General features: G+C 49.1%; 1 protein-coding gene across 4 annotated transcripts; it reads right to left on the bottom strand.

Annotated features, from left to right (window-relative positions):
• Positions 1-1035: 1035 nt before the first annotated feature.
• Positions 1036-17169, bottom strand: TRIM7 (tripartite motif containing 7). 4 transcript variants are annotated; one of them, XM_036240083.1, is made up of 7 exons: positions 16642-17169; positions 15664-15759; positions 9167-9397; positions 8185-8207; positions 7800-7945; positions 7325-7360; positions 1036-5791 (listed from the first exon to the last, which is right to left on the bottom strand). In XM_036240083.1, the coding sequence occupies exons 1-7, from the start codon at positions 17134-17136 to the stop codon at positions 5280-5282; spliced, it is 1539 nt and encodes a 512-aa protein (XP_036095976.1). In that variant the 5' UTR covers positions 17137-17169; the 3' UTR covers positions 1036-5279. The 4 variants fall into 4 exon arrangements, with proteins under 4 accessions (XP_036095976.1, XP_036095978.1, XP_036095979.1 ...); XM_036240085.1 differs by having other exon boundaries at positions 7800-7915; XM_036240086.1 differs by lacking the exon at positions 7800-7945 and having other exon boundaries at positions 5623-5791.
• Between the last annotated feature and the right edge of the window lie 1338 nt (positions 17170-18507).

Raw genomic sequence — 18507 nt, 5'->3', positions numbered from 1 at the left:
TGGGAGACGCTAGTTGGTTAACCCACTCCTAGGGAAAAGGTGATCATTTTCTCCATTGCCACTATCCGTGCTCTTGCTCAGACCTCTGAGCTGACCATTCCCTCGCTGTTCCTCCTCTCAGCCTCTTCTTTAGGGACCGCGATGCCTGCATGCCCCTTCCCACCCGGCGTGTTCCGCGCCGGCCCCGCACTCGCTAAAAGTTAGGTGGGCGCGCCTCTGCTGTTCGCGACCATGCGACCTCCTGATCACTATCGCCTCCGTGTTGTAAGCATTTGCTTCTCTTCTCTATGGAATTATTATTTTTTAAGTGCAAACAAAGGTCCACATCAGTCACATCCGGACCTAAAGGCTATAAATTTGTCACATTAGATTCCACTCTTGTTTGTTTGTTTTTAACAATTCAGGATTTTCTTTTAAACAAGCAAAAAAACACACAATTAATATATGCTGACCTTCTAACTTTGATTTATTTATTTATTTATTTATGCTGTTAACGAAATCAAGTGCACAAATGAACCTAAATCCCCAGGGAACAATGGAGGGGGGCGCTGCCCGATGGTAGCCGGCTGGTAGTGTCAGGTGCCCGCCTGCTATGGCCTTCGCTGCCACCACTGTCCCGGGGACCTAACCGGAGGCACAGGCGACCATGCCCAGCCCCACCATCCCAGACTGCAGGAGCCCTCTCTCCAGCCAGAGTGGACCCTCAGAAAGGCCCTGAGAGAGACGCAGCCCCCTGTGGGGACACCGGGGACTCCCGGCAGCGCTCTAGCGCCGCTAGGGGTTAAAAAGCAGAACCCGGGCCCTGACTGGTTGGCTCGGTTGGTTGGAGCGTCCTCCCCTTCAGGTACAACAAAAAAGTTGTGGGTTTCATTCCCTCTCAGGCACATACCTAGGTTGCAGGTTTCATCCCGGCGCAGGGCAGGTGTGGGAGGCAACCGATCAGTGCTTCTCGTGTTTCTCCTCTCTCTCTCTCTCTCTCTCTCTCTCTCTCTCTCTCTCTCTCTCTCTCAAATCAATAAAACATATCTTTAGGTGGGGATTTAAAAAAGAGAGAGAGTGAGAAAACAGAACTGAGCTGGTGCACTGGAGGAGAGAACAACTCACGGAAACCTGTGTAGATTCGGGAGAAGGCGGTGAATGGAGTAGGTGGGGTGCATGGAGGAGCGGGCACCTGCTTCCCTTCCCGAGTTTAGTACCCGGGGCTCCCGGGATTCGTTGACCCCTGTGCCTGCTGTACCGGAAGGCTACCTCACGATAGAAGCCAGATTGTGAGGCCAATGGCGAGTTATGCCGGAGTTTTTAGTCGTCCTCCCAGCTAAAACCGTAGGTTCCTAGGGGGCGGGACCCGGCGTTAACAGGTGGTCTCTACGCAACTAAGAAGGAAGAATGAGAGACGAGGGCGAGCCCCTGCCTCCACCCCGGAGATGTACGGAAAGACTCCCGCAGAAGGAATCGAGCGAGGGACCACGGAGGAGAAGTGGAGCGGGGCCAGTGGAATCTGTGATCACAAGGATCAGTATGGCTCTTCAAGAGATTAGCGACCTGAGGGAGGGGCGGTTGGGCGGGTGACACCAGCGAGTCAAAGATCAAGAAGCTTCACCAGGGTTCGGCCTCTCAGAAAGGCAGAAATAATGAAAAGGAAGGTGAAAGTCCAAGCGAGAGTTGAGCTTGCGATCCCTGCTTCATTGGACCAGCGCTCTAGCCCCTGAGCTAGGGGGCCGCCCAAACTGTGAAATTACTGTAAATCTATTATCTGCCTGCGAATAGTACGCGCCGCAACAGCCTCCGTGTGAAGGACAAACACATGCTATGTGAACATACAATAAAAAAATTTTCCATTAATCAAGGAAGGAGATATACATCAACCAGAGTTAACCATTGTATTGTTCATTTATCCCTCAGGCGTTAATGGCTAACCTCAGATATCTGCTTCTGTACTTGCTTGCTTGCTCACAAACCTTTAGCCCAATTTCTTAACTAGGGTTAAGACACCAATATAAGCAGCCCTTCCCCTGAGCTCGGGGCTGCTCTCTCCTCTGCGTAGGATGGGACAGTCGCCGCGTAGCTAATAAAGCTCTCTTAATTTGAACCCAGTTCGGAGTCTGAGTCTGGTCTGTCTCCTTGATCTACATTAGCGCAGCCGCAAATAACTACACAGAGAAACTAAGCGGCCAGGGGTGATGCCAGCGTCCCTTGGCCCTGGAGGGCCCCGCTGGTCCGCCGGGGCTTAGCCTGTGGCGTTTGTATGTGTTGGTGGGGCTGGGGGAGCCGCAAATCCTGGGAGAGAGCCCCACAGGTAGAAGGCTAGAGTCTCCCTCGCAGGCTGAGCCTCCGGTGGGCGGGGCTGTGAAGAGGTCCCCAGGATGAGTACTGGTTGAGGGGAGGGTTGTGCGGTTTATTGTGTGTGAGAACTGAACTCCTAGGTCAGGGCTTCAAGAAGTTAGGGGAAGGATATTAATAGGCCTGTCCTGAGGAGAATCCAGTTCCAGGGGCTTGGTAATGTAGGTTGGGCCCTGAGGGAGCACTACGGATGGGGGAGAGGGGGAATCAGGAGGGCAGAGGCTAATAGAGACTGGAGGAAAAATCAGAATGTCTGAGTGTGAGGAAGTGCTGGGCCAAGGACTGGGGTCCCTAGCCCCTACCGCATCCTTGGGCAAATTAGGTAAAGACAACCCTTAGGGCCTGCCTTGGACTCATGAGAAGCAGGTTCTGTCAGGGCCCCCAAAAGGGCCCATGGAGTTGAGGGCAGGGAAAGAGGGTGAGAGCCCAGGTGAAGGACAGGAACTCTAGCCCAGCAATGGTCAAAGTGGCAGCTGTAGATAGGTAGTGGACGTTGGCCTGGTTGCCCATCCTGCCCAATGGTCCCTGCAAGACCAGATGCCTTAGATCACAGGATAACCAGGCCAAAAGCAGGACCCTCGGTGACCTCCAGTCTGTATACTGAGGAGCTGTGTGACAGTCTCGTGGCAAGGATCTGGATTTTCACAGCTCTGCAGCTAGCAAGGATCTGGGACTAATGGTTGGGGTCAGAAGGGCCCAAGTTAGGCCACGCATTGTTCTCAGAGGCCCAGAGATCTCAGAGATCTTATGATGCCCAAAGGATGGGAGAGGAAAATGCACATACACACACATACTCTCAAAGTCACCACGCTACACTGGTGACCAAGAGAGAACATCTCTCTCAGCCTCCACATGCAGTTTTGTAACTGTTGTTACATCTCTTCATATATATAGATATCTATATAGTTATTCTACACACTCTGATAGTACACAAACACAAAGGCTGAAAATATACACACAGACAGCAGTCCCCAAACCTGGCCCTATAGGGCCTCTACCAGCCACCCTATCTTCTGTGACCTGTAATATGTGTTACAATACTTCTACACAGTTTCTAGATGACATAAAGAGTAATTGTGACACTCAAGTCAGAAACCATACAATCCCAGATAACATTAGGGCTTGAAGATAACATTTGGCAACTTAATTAGCAAATGAAAATTAGAAATGGGTTCTAGTTCTGGAAATCAGTGGTAATTAAATAAGTGGGTTGGCTACAGTATTCCAGAGCTACACTCTGTGTATGAAGAGGACATAGAATTCACCTTCTGGAATGCTGCTGTGGGCCAGGCTCTTAAATGGTCCTATCCCCAGCCTGTAAGACACTGGATTCTGATTGCCTGTTGCTGTGTGCACTGGGTCTGCCTCTAGAATAGTGCCATGCCTACCCTACAAGAACCCTGTGTGCAAAGTGTGCTTGAAGCATCTGCAAGAGAAATTCATGATTCTTGCAGACCAGACTGTTTGACTGTCATCATCCCTGCATCTGTCTAAACAACCTGGATAGGACAGAATTAGGTCTGAAACTGGCTTTCATCTAGCTAAGCAGCCCATTAGTGGAGTTGGAAACCTATGGCCATCATCTAAATATGGGGTGGTTAACATTTAACAAGAAGTCAATAATAAGGTCTGACCTAATTGACCTAGGTCAGTTTCAATACCTAAACCCTATGCATGTGCTCATACATGCCCTCTCCAAAATCCACACACCCCACTGCCCCCACAATCTGATATAAACACATGTGTGCACATTTCTCACATAGAGAAGCACACATGCTCACTTCCTCTGGCAAAAATTCTTGCTCATACTTGTGCTTTTGCACTCAGACTGGGTTAATCAAGAATGAGCTAAGCCACCATAGAAATGAGCTCATAGTCTGTATTTCCATCTCCATCCCCCTTCCCTGGGGAGCACTAAGCAAGGAACAGCCTACCACCACCCTCTCAGAAGTCTAACCTTACGGAAGCTGGGAAACAATTAGCCAGGGTGATAACAGACACCAGGGCACAGGCTGAGTTAGTCTTAACACCAGGGTCCTCTGCTGTTGGCATACATTTGGCAAGTTCCAGAAATAATCTGTTGGGCATATTTGTGCTCTGCTTTCTATGACATTGTTAGTTGCATCTGTAAAACTGAGTACTCTCTTGTGTTTCAAAATTCCAGAACCTTTGGGATCCTTACCCAGAGAGACTGTACTTTGGCACTTGAGAGAGGTTTAGGCATCTCTGAGAACACGTGGCTGTCACTCTGGCTGGGGATGTACATTTCACTCGATATCATCAGTTTATGGGTGTTAGGGGGTAGCCATGCCTATATACTGTTGTCTGGGGCTTTTCCCTCGTGTACATGTTAAGGGTCTCCTAGTTCTGGCCCAGAATGTCTTCTGAGCTGGGAGCACAGTGCTCCTCCCTGAGTAGATGATTTGGTTAGGCCAGCTAGATTCGGGTCTTTGAAGGCAGAGCTGACAGCTCACAAGGCAGAAAATAAGTGATCATGAACCTGTTTGGCCTGGCCCCAAATATGCCACTTGCAACTGAGGATAACACAGGACCAGGGTTTGAGGATGTTCCAGGGAGACAGAGGTTCTGCTGAGTCTAAGCTGTAAGCCCCAGTAAGAGGAAGCACCCTATCACAACAGGGTTCCTGTCCTTACCTGCCTCTACCTCCTTACAGCTGGTACCAAATCCACATGCCAGGAACAGGTAGAGGACAGGCCCTGGGGATCCAAGGCACCTCTTCTTCTGCTCATTTGAACACAGAATCCCTTTCACAGTCTCGTGCTTCTAATGCTTGGACTCCAGAAGCCTCTCTAAGGTATCCTGGGGCAGGAAGAGTGAAGGGCAGACCCAAAGTGACCAGGAGGCTCCCTTTCCCATTGGCAGCGAGGAGAAGGTGTTCTTGACTGACCCATTCCCTCTGGGAGGCTAAGCACTGTCCCTCAAGGCCAGATTCGCAAGTAGGTGCCAGTGGAGCAGACAGAGAAAAGGGGGAACACACGCTCTTGGAAGTTGACACGGAAGGTGTAGAGGTGGCGCATGTCCTCCGTGGCGTAGAAGGACACGGCCCCCACTTCCAGGTCCAGCGCCACCCTAACGCGGGACAGGTGGCCACAGCTGAGGGGAGTCCGCTCAGGGCTGGTTACAGCCCAGTACTGTCCGCTGTTGAGCTGCAGTGCCCAGACGCCCTCCTCGGGAGTGAAGGGCGTCAGGCCCTTGCGGCGCACGCTCTCTCGGGCCACGCCGAAAGCCCAGCCATCCTGGGAGCCCACTTCTACCTCCCAGTGGTGCCGCCCAGAGGAGAAGCCGCAGGACGCCAGGACTCGAGTGTTGGTATCAAAGCGACGCGGGTGGTTGGGCAGGTCCTGGGCCCGCTGCCCAAGGCGCACACTCTTAAGATCCAGAGAGAGGATGAGGCGAGGGTTGGCCGTGTCTGGGTCCAAGGTCAGCTCCACTGCAGTGGGGGAGGCAGGGAGAGACAGTCCATGCAGGCCCCTTGCATAGCCCCTGCCCCTTATTCCTGCCCGCACCCCCCTAATAAATATATACTGAAATCAAATTGTCAAACACCTAAGATACTGAAAAGAATCATCAATTTTTCTAATTATGATAATGGTTTTTAAATCTTTTTATCTCTGGCTGGTGTGGCTCAGTTGGTTGAGCATGGTCCCATGCACCCAGAGGTCCTGGGTCAGGGAACATGCCCAGATTACAGGCTCCTGCAGGAGGCAACAGATTAAGATGTTTCTCTCTCTCTCTCCCTCTCTCCCTCTCCCTCCCTTCCTCCATCCTTCTTTCCCTTCCTCTCTCTTCCCCTCCCTTCCTCTCTCTATAAAATCAATATAAGCATATTTTTAAAGCCTATCTCTTTAGAGATCAAATACTGCGATATTTATGGAAATGATATTATCTGTGATTTGCTTCAAAATAATCCGATAAAAAGACATAGGTAGAGATGTTAGTCATAACTGCTGAGGGTGTATGATGAGTACTTAATATTTGTTATGCTCATCTCTCTACTTTAGTATATGTTTGAAATTTTCCGTAATAAAAAGCTCAAATATGCTCACTTATAAGTATTAAAATGTTCCAGACCTGTGCTAGACCCTGGGAATCCCAGCCCTTCTGCAGCTTCCTTTCTTAGGGCGAGGGGAATAGAGATGATAAATGATTTTTTAAAATAATAAATAATATAGAAGAGGGATCAGGACAGCAGGCTGTGATTTCAACTAGAAAGTCCAGGAAAGGCCTCACTGAAAAGGTACATTTAAGCAAAGACATACAGAAGGTGAAGAAACCAGATAGGTGGCTGTCTGGTGAAGCATGATCCAGTCTCAGGTAAGTGTGTGATTGGTGTCTTCCAGGAGCCCCACAGAGTTACCAGGGGAAAGTATGCAGTACAGCCAGATCCCCTGGGGCCTGGAAGATCACTCTGGGAACTCCAGCCTTTACTGAGTAAGAGGGGCCAATGCAGAATTCTGAGCAGAGGCAGGACATAGTCTGACTCAGCTTATTTAGATTCTTCCCAGGCAAAGTCTAACTTAGCCCTCCCCTCCCTGTGGGGTTGGATCCCACTCACCCCAGAGCTCTGCAGGAGTAAGAACTACCTCCCTTTCCTTCAGTTTCCTCCTACTTCCTCTTACCCCTGCACACAACCCCAATCCCCAGAAGAGGTCTCAGTAAGTTTGGAATTGGGGACAGGGGAAAGAGAGACTAGTTTAGGTGACACACAGCCTTTCCCATCTTAAGTATCCTGAGGTACAGGGCACTCCTGCTCTGGACCATAAGCCTACAGGCCCCACTGTGGCCTGAACGAGTCAGTGCTATGAGGTAATGACAAGGGGGAAAGGGGAGTAGATGGCAGAGTCACTGAGGTGGACAGGCAGAAGGAACCAACCATGAACAAAGCCCAGAGAGACAGTCACCAGCAGGAAGTGAATTCTCTATGTGGCCAAATAATAGGCACTCACTACCACCATGATTGTACCTTTCTCCTCTTTCTCCAGCTCTCCACGAAGATCCTCTGAGGAGGAAAACAAAGCAGGTCGTGCATGAATGACACAGGAGATTGTCTGACAATGACAGGGACACCACCTCCTCTGACATTTATGGCCCCACTGGCTCATTTATTCCCCAGATAGGCCAGAGGCACTGGGCCCAGCACAGAGGTGGGGAGAGGCAGTATTCAGGTTTTCCCTGTCCATCCCCTCCATCTTTTGCGTGGAGCCAGTCAGACCTGAGATCTCCTTCCTCATCCCTCTTTCTGCCCCCAATGCCCCTCTATCTTGTCTGTCCCAGGGGAAGCTTTGTGCCCTGAGGGGGCCTGAAAAATTAGTCAGCAAACACCTCAGCTCTGGTTTTCTCACACAGCTTCTGGAAAGGCACATCTGAGGACCCCAAACCACCAAAACCACACCACTGTCACTGGTATCTCATGGCCCAGACCTACATATGGGCCCTACCTTTGAACTTCTTGAGCAGTCCCTTTAAGACAAAGGTCTTGAGGGAAACATTCCAGACTTTATTCTTCATCTCAGAGGAGACTGTGCTTGGCTTGGGGGCAGGCACATTGCTGCACCTGCAGGACAAGGAGGAAGGCCCACCAACACTGTCCCACTCCCACAATTAGGATAAGGAGATCGTCTTGGTGGGTAGAGGTCTAAAAAGGAGAACCTGATCTCATGCCAATACCCACAACCAGGCACAGGGACTTCTGCCTCAGAAAGTACAGAGCTAATGCAGAAGGGAATTGGGAGGTAAGAAGTTTTGGGTGGGGAATAAAGAGAACAGACAGCAGAAAAGAAGAACCAGCTTAGAGGGTCCCAAGGAATTTTTAGGTCCACTCACCTGCTTAGAGTGCTTTTGAATTCCTGGAAAGAAAGATGAAAGAAAACCAAAACATCAGGTAACCTCCATTCACCTTTGAAAAAATAAAACTGCCCCCTGCCCTGCTTCCAGAGGAATAGTCAGTAAGCAAGTATTCCACACCCCACTGCCTGCATGGGCCCAGGTGCCAAGGGCTTCCCACTGTGGCTGGCATCTGGGTGCCTCGTCAACATGGTGAATTCCTTGACCCTGCTCACAGCTCTGAAATGATCCTGTCATTACAGAGTCATCACTGGAGCCATGTGCTGGAACCCACCATTATGTCTGTTCTTGACACCATCAAATAAATCATAGCTTTTATGCAGTGACTGCTCATTCAAACCAATGTCTTTTAAATGAGTGTTTTTGACCCACTGTGACTTATAAATTTTATTTAGGAGATTGTGACTTTTTAAATTTTATTTTATTTTATTTTTTTAAGAAATAAAATAGAGCCCAGCCAGTGTGGCTCACTGGTTGAACGTCGACCCATGCACCAAGAGGTCACCAGTTCGATTCTTGGTCAGGGCACATGCCCAGGTTGTGGGCCCAATCCCCAGTGGTGGACATGCAGGAGGAGGCCAACTGATGTTTTCTCTCATCAGTGTATCTACCTCTCTCTCCCTCTCCCTTCCTCTCTCTCAAAATCAGTAAAGAAAAAGAAATAAAATAGAATAGAAAAACATCTAAGTACATCACATTAGTAAAGGTGTTATTTCCTGAGACTTTTGTCTCCAGTTTGTACATACTGGAATATGGGGTAAGATATATTATTGTTATTCACAGAAAAGTTTTATCGTATCCCTTTAGACCTCTAACCCCAGGAAAATCAGGGGACCTCTCTCCAGTCCCCTTTGGCTTCAGATTGTGTGAATCTACTAAAGTCACATGATCTGTCTCTGTTCTCACTGCCTTCACAATGCTTTAGGATAAATGACTCAAAGCCCAGGGTAGCCAGACTCACCTGGAGAAAGTCAAGGTCAGGCTTTCGAGCTGTCTCTTGGATCTGGTTAGTGAGCTTGGATAGCTGGGCAATCTCATTCCCGAGCTGGGTCAGGTTCTCATTCTGTTTTTGTGTCACCTCCCGGGACAGCTCCTCCAGGCGGCCCAGGAGCCGGCCCTCCTGCTCCACCAGGAAGGCCCGCAGTGCCTGAAACTCTGCCCCCACCTTCTCTCGCTCAGCTGCCATCTGCTTCTGTCTCAGGAGAGAAGTTGCAGAGGTGAGAAACATGGGCATCAAAACTTGGCATGTGGACTGATGCCTTGAGCCATCCCACAGGGCAGGGTTCCATCTGCCTGACTGCTCAGTGGTCAGAGGCTCACTCACAAATGCACACCCTGCACAGTCTCTAACTTAAATATCCCAATTCTAAGAACACAGCAGCTTCAACCCTTGCTCTCACTTCCCCTGTCAGAGATGTGCCCATGTGTCTGTACCTGGGCTCTTCCACCAATGTAAGTCAACTTCAAACTCACCTGAGAACTACTCAGGGCTGCAGTTTTCTCATTTGAAAAGTGGGAACAACAAATAAGTGCCTCCTGGGGCCACTCTAAATATTAAACTGAGGTCACTCTTTCTTCCCCAAACACATTTATTATGTGTTACATACAAAAAAAACAGTGCCTAAAAGGAGTTGCTTATGCTAAGCCCCACCTCACTAAACAGATGTCATTATAGCATCACAGTTATCCCACAAATGTAATCTTAAACCAGCCAATCAGGAATTGCCTTTGTTCAGTAACCTGCCATCCCCTATAGAGAAAGTAACCTTGCAATAACCAATTCGTTTTGTGTGTTTGTTTGTTTCTTTGTTTCTTTGTATTTTTGCTTCCTTGTTCCTGCTACCTCTACTTAGAAAATCTCTTGCCTTGGCCTGGTAGGGTAGCTCAGTTGGTTAGAGCATTGTCCTAATACACCAAGATTGTGGGTTCAATCCCCATTCAGGGCACATACAGAATAAGTGGAACAACAAATCTTTCTCCCTCCCTCCCTTCCTCTATTTAAAATCAATACATAAAAATAAAAAAATTCTTGCCTTATACAGCTTTTTGGGACTCCTTTCTATCTGCTAGATTAGATGCTGCCCAATTCATCAATCACTGAATATAGCCAATAAGATCTTTAAAATATACTCAGTAGAATTTGGTTTTTAACATTCATCACCCCTCCAACTTTCACTCCTCACATTACTTCATTTTAAAGTCATTTTAAATTTGACTTTAGAGAGGGAGAAGAAGGGGGAGAAAAAAACATCAATTTGTTGTTCTACTTATTTTGGTTGATTCTTTTTTGTTTTTAATTAATTTATTTTTGTTACAGATGTTTCTCCTTTTTCCCCCTACTGCTGGTTGATTCTTATATGTGCCCTGACCAGAGATGAATCCACAACCTTGGTGTATCAGGATGATGTTCTAACCAACTTAGGTACCTGTCCAGGGCCTTTACTTCATTTTAAAGAGCACCATTTCTGTTTAACAATTATGAAAGTAACACTTGCTCATAACATAAAATCTGGGAGTTGCAGAAAAGGAAGAGGGAAGGAAAATCAATGCCAGTAGCAGCACACCCATATGGCACAAGTGAGAATATGCTGTGCAGGCTTCATATTCTATTATTTTCATTTCCATTATCCACAGGATTTCCACTCCTGTGTTTTCAGGCACAGGCTAGTGAGATGTGAGAAGGATCCCATTCCTCCAAGACACGCTGTCACAGTTCCTCTTATTTAAAAACCTCTAAGAGAGGAAAGGATGGTTGGAAGAGGAGACTATGAGTGGATTTTGAATTCAGGAGACGTGGGTTCAGGCTATGGCTCCCCCAGAACCTTCATCATCAGGACATTGGGCAAGCTGGCAGCTGCAGCATGGAGCGCTTCACAGGGTAAACTCACTCAACGCTGACAACAACCCAATGATGTGGGTGCGCTCTCATCCCATTTTACAAATGAGGAGAGAGACAGAGAAGCACATCACCAGTAAGTGGGGAGCCAGGATTCTAACCCAGGGAGTCTGACTTCAGGATCTGAATTTCTTGCAACTGTATCATATGGCCTCCTAAGGAAATAACACAAGTGGAACAATATTAACCAAAATACTCTAAATCAGGGTTTACCCATGTCTGAGCTATTGACATTTGGGACCAGATAATTCTTTATTGTGGAGAGCTGTCCTGTGCATTAATCAGCACTCTGGCCTTTACCACTAAATGTCAGTAGCACTCCTGTGCCAGTGTTGACAACAAGAAATATCTCCAGACTTCCAGTCAGGATGGCGGCATAGGTAAATGCGGTATCACCTCCTCCCACAACCACATCAAAATTACAATTAAACTACAGAACACATACCTTAAGAACCAACTGAAATCAAGCTGAATGGAAGCCCTACAACTACGAAATTAAAGAAGCTGCCACATCGAGACTTATAGGAGATGTGGACAGGCTGGTCCCACACCAACATGTGGCAGATAAAAAACAGGAAGAGACCTTGGCTAGGAAGGTCCTCTCTGAGGAGTGAGGGGTCCCCATCCCACACCAGGAGCCCAGCTCAGGGTTCCAGTGCCAGAAAGAAAAGTCCCCATAACTTCTGGCTGGAAAAACCAGCAGGAACTGAGGCTGAGGGAGGCTGAGGCTGAGGAAGGCTGAGGCTTCTGGATCCCCAGGCAGCTCCTCTTAAAGGGCTCAGGCATGAATTTACTCAGACCTGCTCCTTCTGGGCTCCAACATTGGGAAGGCAGCTTGAAAGGCACCAGAGACATACAAGGAAGAACTGAGTTACTTGGCATCGAGGTGAGGACTGGAGAGGCAACGTTCTCCTGGACAGACATGCTGGTGGAGGCTGTTGTTCCTTTGGTGAGCTCTTCTCCCACAGGGCAGGTGGAGGGCCGCCATCTCTGAGACTCTAGCAACTTGGCTCATACTGTTTTCTCTGCCCTGGTGATTCCCTGAGGCCCTGTCCCACCCAACTTTCAGGCCCACCCAAGCTGTTTCCAGTAGCTTTACTATAGAATTGATCTGTTTTGGCTCCTGCTTCAGATTTTCCTAAATTTTCTCAAACAAGCAGCATCTATTCTCAGAGAGCCCCATACCTCTCATTAAGTGGCCCCAGGCCTGGCACTAGAAGCAGCGAGTCTTGGTTCACAGCTTGGCTTTGCCTGGGCACCTCCAAGCCCAGCACAAGAAGCAGCCATTGGGCAAATCCCTTTGTAGCTTATGCCTGGTGGCCCTGGGTAGAACACAGGCAGAGACTGACCTTGCCCCAGAGCCAGCACACCCAGTGAACAGCTTCAGACCACATCAAAGCACCACCACCCAACCACCTTCACAAGTGACACACTCAAGGAGTGGACTTAATGGGTACCAAAGCCCTGCTGAAGTAAGTCTTGCTCTGTGTGGTGGGCCCCTGCACAGCTGATCATCCAAGGTAGCCAAAGGTCGGTGGTTAGTGGGCACAGCCCGTCCTTGCAGCTGATTAGCCTGAGTAAAACTCTACCACTGGTGTGCCAATAGCAATCAAGATTCAATTACAATAGAGGGGGTAAGGTCCACATCAGAGGTGCACCTCAAAGGCCCAGCTGCGTGATTTGGGAGGCTGTGCCACTGGACCCCACAGGATACCTACTACAACAGGCCACCCTAGGAAGCCTAGGAGAACATAGGAACTCTACCTAATACATAGAAAGAAACACTGAGAGGCAGCCAAAATGAGGAGACAAAGAAACATATTTGAAATGAAAGAACAGAACAAAACTCCAGAAAAAGAACTAAATGAAGTGGAGATAAGCAATTTAACAGATGCAAGCTGCTTATAAGGATGCTCAATGAACTTACTGAGGGCCTCAAGAGCATAATAAAGGATCAGTCAGAAATGAAGGATGCACTAACTGAAATAAAGAATAATTTACAGGGAATCAATAGCAAAGTAGGTGAAGCCAAGAAGCAAACCATCAATTCTGAAATATAAGGAAGCAAAAAACACCCAACCAGAACAGCAAAAAGAAAAGAGAATACAAAAAAAAAATGAGGATAGTATAAGGAGCCTGTGGGACAACTTCAAGCATACCAACATTTGCATCATGGGAGTGCCAGAAGAAGAGACAGAACAAAAAATTGAAAATCTATCTGAAAAAATAATGACAGAAAACTTTCCTCTCTTAGTGAAGGAAACAGACATACAAGTCTAGAAAGCACAGAGACACGCAAACAAGATGAACCCAAAGAAGACCACACCAAGACACATCATCATCAAAATGCAAATGGTTATAGACAAAGAGAGAATCTTAAAAGTAGCAAGAGAATAGCAGTTACCTGCAATGGAGCTCCCATAAGTCTATCAACCCATTTCTCAAAAGAAACTCTGCAGGCCAGAAGGGAGTGGCAAGAAATATTTAAAGTTATGAAAAGCAAGAGCCAACAACCAAGATTACTTTATCCTATAAAGCTTTCATTTAGAATCGATGGCCATATAAAGAGTTTCCCAGACAAGAAAAAGCTAAAGGAGTTCATCACCATTAAACCAGTATTATATGAAATGTTGATAGGTCTTCTTGAAGAAGATAAAAAATAATATGAACAATAAAATGGCAATAAATACATATCTATCAATAATTGAATCTACAAACAAAATGAGCAAGCAGAACAGAAACAGACTCATAGATACAAAGAACATTTTGTTGGTTGCCAGATGGGAGGGGAGTTGGATGAAAAAGATGAAGGGATTAGGAAATACAAATTGGTTTTTAGACTGATGAACCTCAAAGGGAAGGGGGAAGGTGGGTGGGAAGAGAAAAATCAAAGAACTTATATGCATATATGCATTCCCAATAGACATAGACAATAGTGTGGGGAAAGCAGGAGGGGGTGGGATTAGGAGGAGTGGGTCAAGGGGGTGGGGGGAAGAGGGAAATGTGTAATACAGCCAACAATAAAGTTTAAAAAATAATAAAACAAAACAAAATAAAATGGAAAAAAGAAAGAAATATCTCCAGATATTGCCAAATGTCCCCTGGGGGCCAAAATTGTCCCAGTTGAGAACTCCTAAGAAGATAAGAGCATTCTCACTTTAAAAAAAAATTTTTTTATCCTCACCCAAGGATATTTTTGCATGTATCTTCAGATAGAGTGGGAGGGAGAGAGGAAGAGAGAGAGAAAAACATCAATGTGAGAGAGACACATCAAGTAGTTGCCACCCACACGACCCCAACTGGGACTGGGGACAAACTGCACTGAGGTACGTGCCCTTAGCGGGAACCTAACCCAGGACTCTCCCGGGGCTGACGCTCTAACCGCTGAGCCAAACTGGCCAGGGAAAGAGCATTTTCAAATAAAAGTATTCATTCTCTTTGTTGTCATGCAGCAAGAGTTGTCCTCTACCTCTATTGTCTTATTAAGCAGGTAATATTTTGTAATTCTAAAGAATGTGGGGGCTAGAGGGGTAGTAGATTGGCAGGGGACAGAGTAGAAGGTGCTAAGCAGTGTCATGGCGGGTGGGGTCAGAGATCATGAAGCTACCCACACTGTGGGAGGCCCTCTGGGTCATGGATGGAAGAACCACATGCTTACTCCTTTCTCCAGAAGAGGAGAGTGGGAGTCTGGAAATGAGAGTTGAGTTCTTCCTTGGGGTGGGTAGTGAATGATCAGATGGGAAGGCTGGGATGCCCATTGGAGGCAGGTGCACCGGGTGCAGTTGAAGGTCAGGACGGGAGCATCTGAACTCAGGGTCTTCTCCTCTATGCCACCACCTCCCCACTTTGAAGATAGGAGGATCCTCAAGTTCCTCTTTCTCCAATTCCCAACCCAGAACTGAATGGCCATGTCCTAACAGACTTTCACAGATCTTTTCATTCTTTTAACAACTATTTGTTGAGCTAAGAACTGAGTTTTCTTACCCACCAGGGGGCGATTGGCACACTGGGCTGGGCAACGGGCTGCTGGAAACCGGTCGCCAGACTTCCTTAGCAGCTCTGACACCCATTGAGCCCCCTTTCCCTTAGCCTAGTTTCAAGACCCAAAAAACTCTTACAAATGGGGGGAGGGTAAAAAGAGTTTTTTCATAACTCTTTTGGTGGCAAAAAATGCCCTGGGCTAACATGAGGCTATTTACTGTATTTATATTTTCACTTAGTATGAATATTCATGTTTCTCTGCAAAAATATTATTACATTCAGTTAGGAGATGCTCCAAGGCCCTAATTTGGAGTGTTATGTAATATTAAAATGACTATACATCCTGAGTCACTAGGACAGTTCCAGTTTAATTCAGCTGTTCTAGAAGGTTTATTTTAGCACTTCCTTTCACTTTCAAAAAGCTCTGGTTATGTAATATACGGTCACCTCTTATAATATGCATTCTATTATCTTTCCAAAATCCACCTCTGCTATTCCACAGGCACACACTCCAACACCACACACCAAAACAATGTCAGGGTGGTGGGTGGCCCTCTGTTGTTGGGGGGAGTGGGGCTCACCAGGAGCTCCTTGCTCTCCTTCTCTTCGGTGGAACGAAACACCTCATAATCTTCCAGATCATTCTTCAAGACCTTCAGCCTGGACTCCAGGAGCTCCTGCGGGAGAGTGAGAAGGGAGACTGTGTAGAGAGGATTCTCGAACCCCACACCGGTGCTTTCCTGGAGCCATCCAGAAGAAAAGGAGGGCCCTGCTCATTGAGGAGGAGACGGTTATTCATCTCTGGACAGGATGAATACAGCCTGCGCTGACTTTACAAAGGAGGACAAGGCATCTTTAGAGTGACGCCAAAAGCCCAAGGGTCTCATTTCCCCAAGACCATCAGGGCACAAATTCAGGCTGAAACACAAGCCCCTCCCACCCCTTGCGGGCTAACCCACCTTGTCATCTCAGCTCTCCTCCCCACCATCAGAAATCCCTCTGTGTGGACGGGATGGGGGAGTGTAAGGAGCAAAGAAATACGGACTGTGTGTCCCAGGCTTCCACTCATACCTCAGCTGAGTCCCCAGCAAGGAAGCAGGAAAGAAAGAACCCCAGAATCAACAGTTCTGACACAGCCCTGACGGCTCTCTCCTTGCCCTACTCAACCATGGAGCCACACACCCTTCCCCGACCTCTTGGGAAGGTCTTCCCACTCGGGGAAAGAGCCGAGAGTGGGGGAGCGGATGTGTGGGTATACCCAAGTCGCCACTAGAGGACCGGGACGGACAGAAAGAAAATCGCTAAGTCTGTGGGACATCGCCCAGGAGGTCCAGTCTGGAGCGCAGAAGGAAACTCAAGGAGGGTAGGGGGTATTGGTATTGTGGGGGTGACAGAATAGCCATGCTCAGCCCCGGGGCCAGTTCTGAGAAGGAGAAAAGAGGCAAGGGCTCACCTAAGCCTCCAGTCTGCTGCCTGACTGTCGTCTGCACTGCGTGCTCAGGAGGGCAAGACAGGGACCCGGGAAAGTGGGTACCTGCAGGGGTGGGTCTGGCGCTCACCTTAGCCTCCTGCACAGCCTCATCGAGCGGTAACACGACGTGTGCTCGGTGCTCGCGGGAGCGGTCGCACACCACGCAAATGGCGCGTCCGTCGTCCTGGCAGTAGAGCTTGAGCTGTTCGCCGTGCTGTGAGCACCCAGCCACCGCGGCCTCCGGGGATCCGCTCTCGCCCGTTGCGATGGTGGGCAGGCTGAAACGCCTCAGCAGTGCGGCCACCGCGGCCAGCTGCCGGTTGGGCCTCAGCTGGCCCGGGCGCGCGGGCTCGCGGCACTGCGGGCAGGGCAGCAAGCGGGGGACGCCGGTGGACCCCGCGCCTGGGCGCTCCCAGCAGCGCGCGATGCAAGAGTGGCAGAAACTGTGGCCGCACTCGACGGACACCGGCTCTCGGAAGAGCTCCAGGCAGATGGAACACGTCGCCTCGCCCTGCAGTTCTACCGCAAGTGCCAGGGCCTCGGCCCCGGAGCCCGGGCCGGTTCGCGGCCCCACTGCGGCCATGCGCGTCTTCAGTGCACCCAAGTCGGGCGGCGCTGTTGAAGCAGGGAGCCAATAGTACGGCGCTGGGATCACGGCTTCTGGGGCGGGTTTCCCCTCGCCTACTGGGAGGAAGGGCGTGGCTAACACTTGTTGGCAGAGACTGGCACTGGGAGCGCTCCGGCCTGGAAAACTCGCCAGGAAGGTGTGCTTTGAGGGTGGGCCGAGTAGCGCGGCGAGGGCATCCAAATAAGGGCCAGGGCCTTGCGCCCTGCTTCTGGACCCCTCAGTCCCTGGCCCTGGTTCCTCGGTCCTGCGGCGCCCTCTCTCCGTCGTCCGGCTCCCTCAGACCCTCCGCAGGCAGGTCCAGGCTGTCCCAATCTGACCCAGTCAGCAGTGGGAAACGGGCGGGGACAGGTGGGCGCACACGCCTGGCTGCTGCCTGGGGCCGACCCAGCACGGTCCGCGCGAGGGCCTGGCGCCCAGGCCTCGGTGTCAAGTTCCCTGCGTGCAGGTTTGTTCTGAATCTGTGCTTCAGCTAAATTTGGAGCCTGGAACCTGGTTCTTGTTCCCCACCCCCAAACATGACCTTGTATCCACCTCAGCAGCTACCTTTCCTGCGATAGTGCCCGCCGCCTTGTTTATTTTTTTTTTTTTTTTTTTTTTTTTTTAGCAAATAACACATAATACATTTTCCCTGTTTACTCGATGTTATCCTACACCCCCCTTATCGCCACAGCACCCCTCCAGGACTGCTAGTATTATTTACTTCCATCCCCTCTCTCCTTATGCCCCCCCCCCAGAGACCACCGGGGCCAAGCTTGCGCCCCACCTTCCTCAGAGCGATTGCTCTTGTTAAAGTCACCAGTGACCTCAACGATCCCAACCCAAAGGCAGAGGCCCTTCCCAGGCCTCACCTCACCTACCCTCTCATCTGATGCTACCTCCTTCCTGACACCCTTTCTCAGCGCCTTGGAGGCATTCTCCACAGCTCCATGGCGTGCTACCTTCATCTCTTCTCCCTGCATCAGCTCAGTCCTTGGACTTCTGTCCGTACTCAATCCCTTGTGATCTCTCACACTTTACAGGCCTGATGACCCTTTCCCTGCTGACACTACAGGACACAAACCCAGCCCAGGAACCCTAGAATACCTGGCTTCCACATCCAACTCCTCAGTATGTCCTCGAATCTTTCACTCCCTCCATTGCAACAGTCTCTCCCCTTCTGTCCCATTCCGCTGCCCTATCTTCTCCACCCAGCTGTGAGAACAACCCTGTTAAAATGTTTTGTGTGTGTGTTTTTTTTTTAATGGCCCTTCTCTGCTCAAACCCTCCAGTGGCTCCCACCTTTTGGAGTAAACGTCAGTCTTTACTACTGTCTAAAATACGTACCCC

This window comes from Molossus molossus, unplaced genomic scaffold, assembly GCF_014108415.1.
Source record: "Molossus molossus isolate mMolMol1 unplaced genomic scaffold, mMolMol1.p scaffold_m16_p_4, whole genome shotgun sequence".
Taxonomy (NCBI): Eukaryota; Metazoa; Chordata; class Mammalia; order Chiroptera; family Molossidae; genus Molossus; species Molossus molossus.
This window is presented reverse-complemented; position numbering and strand designations above follow the sequence as displayed.

Bases quoted from the DNA above. Each gene is read 5' to 3' on its own strand.
- TRIM7 (XM_036240083.1), bottom strand. From the start codon at position 17,136: ATGGCCGCAGTGGGGCCGCGAACCGGCCCGGGCTCCGGGGCCGAGGCC. The intron at 9,398-15,663 runs GTGAGCCCCACT...CTCCTGAGACAG, and splicing joins AGGAGAGCAAGGAGCTCCTG to AAGCAGATGGCAGCTGAGCG. The intron at 5,792-7,324 runs GTACAATCATGG...CCCCCACTGCAG, and splicing joins GCTGGAGAAAGAGGAGAAAG to TGGAGCTGACCTTGGACCCA.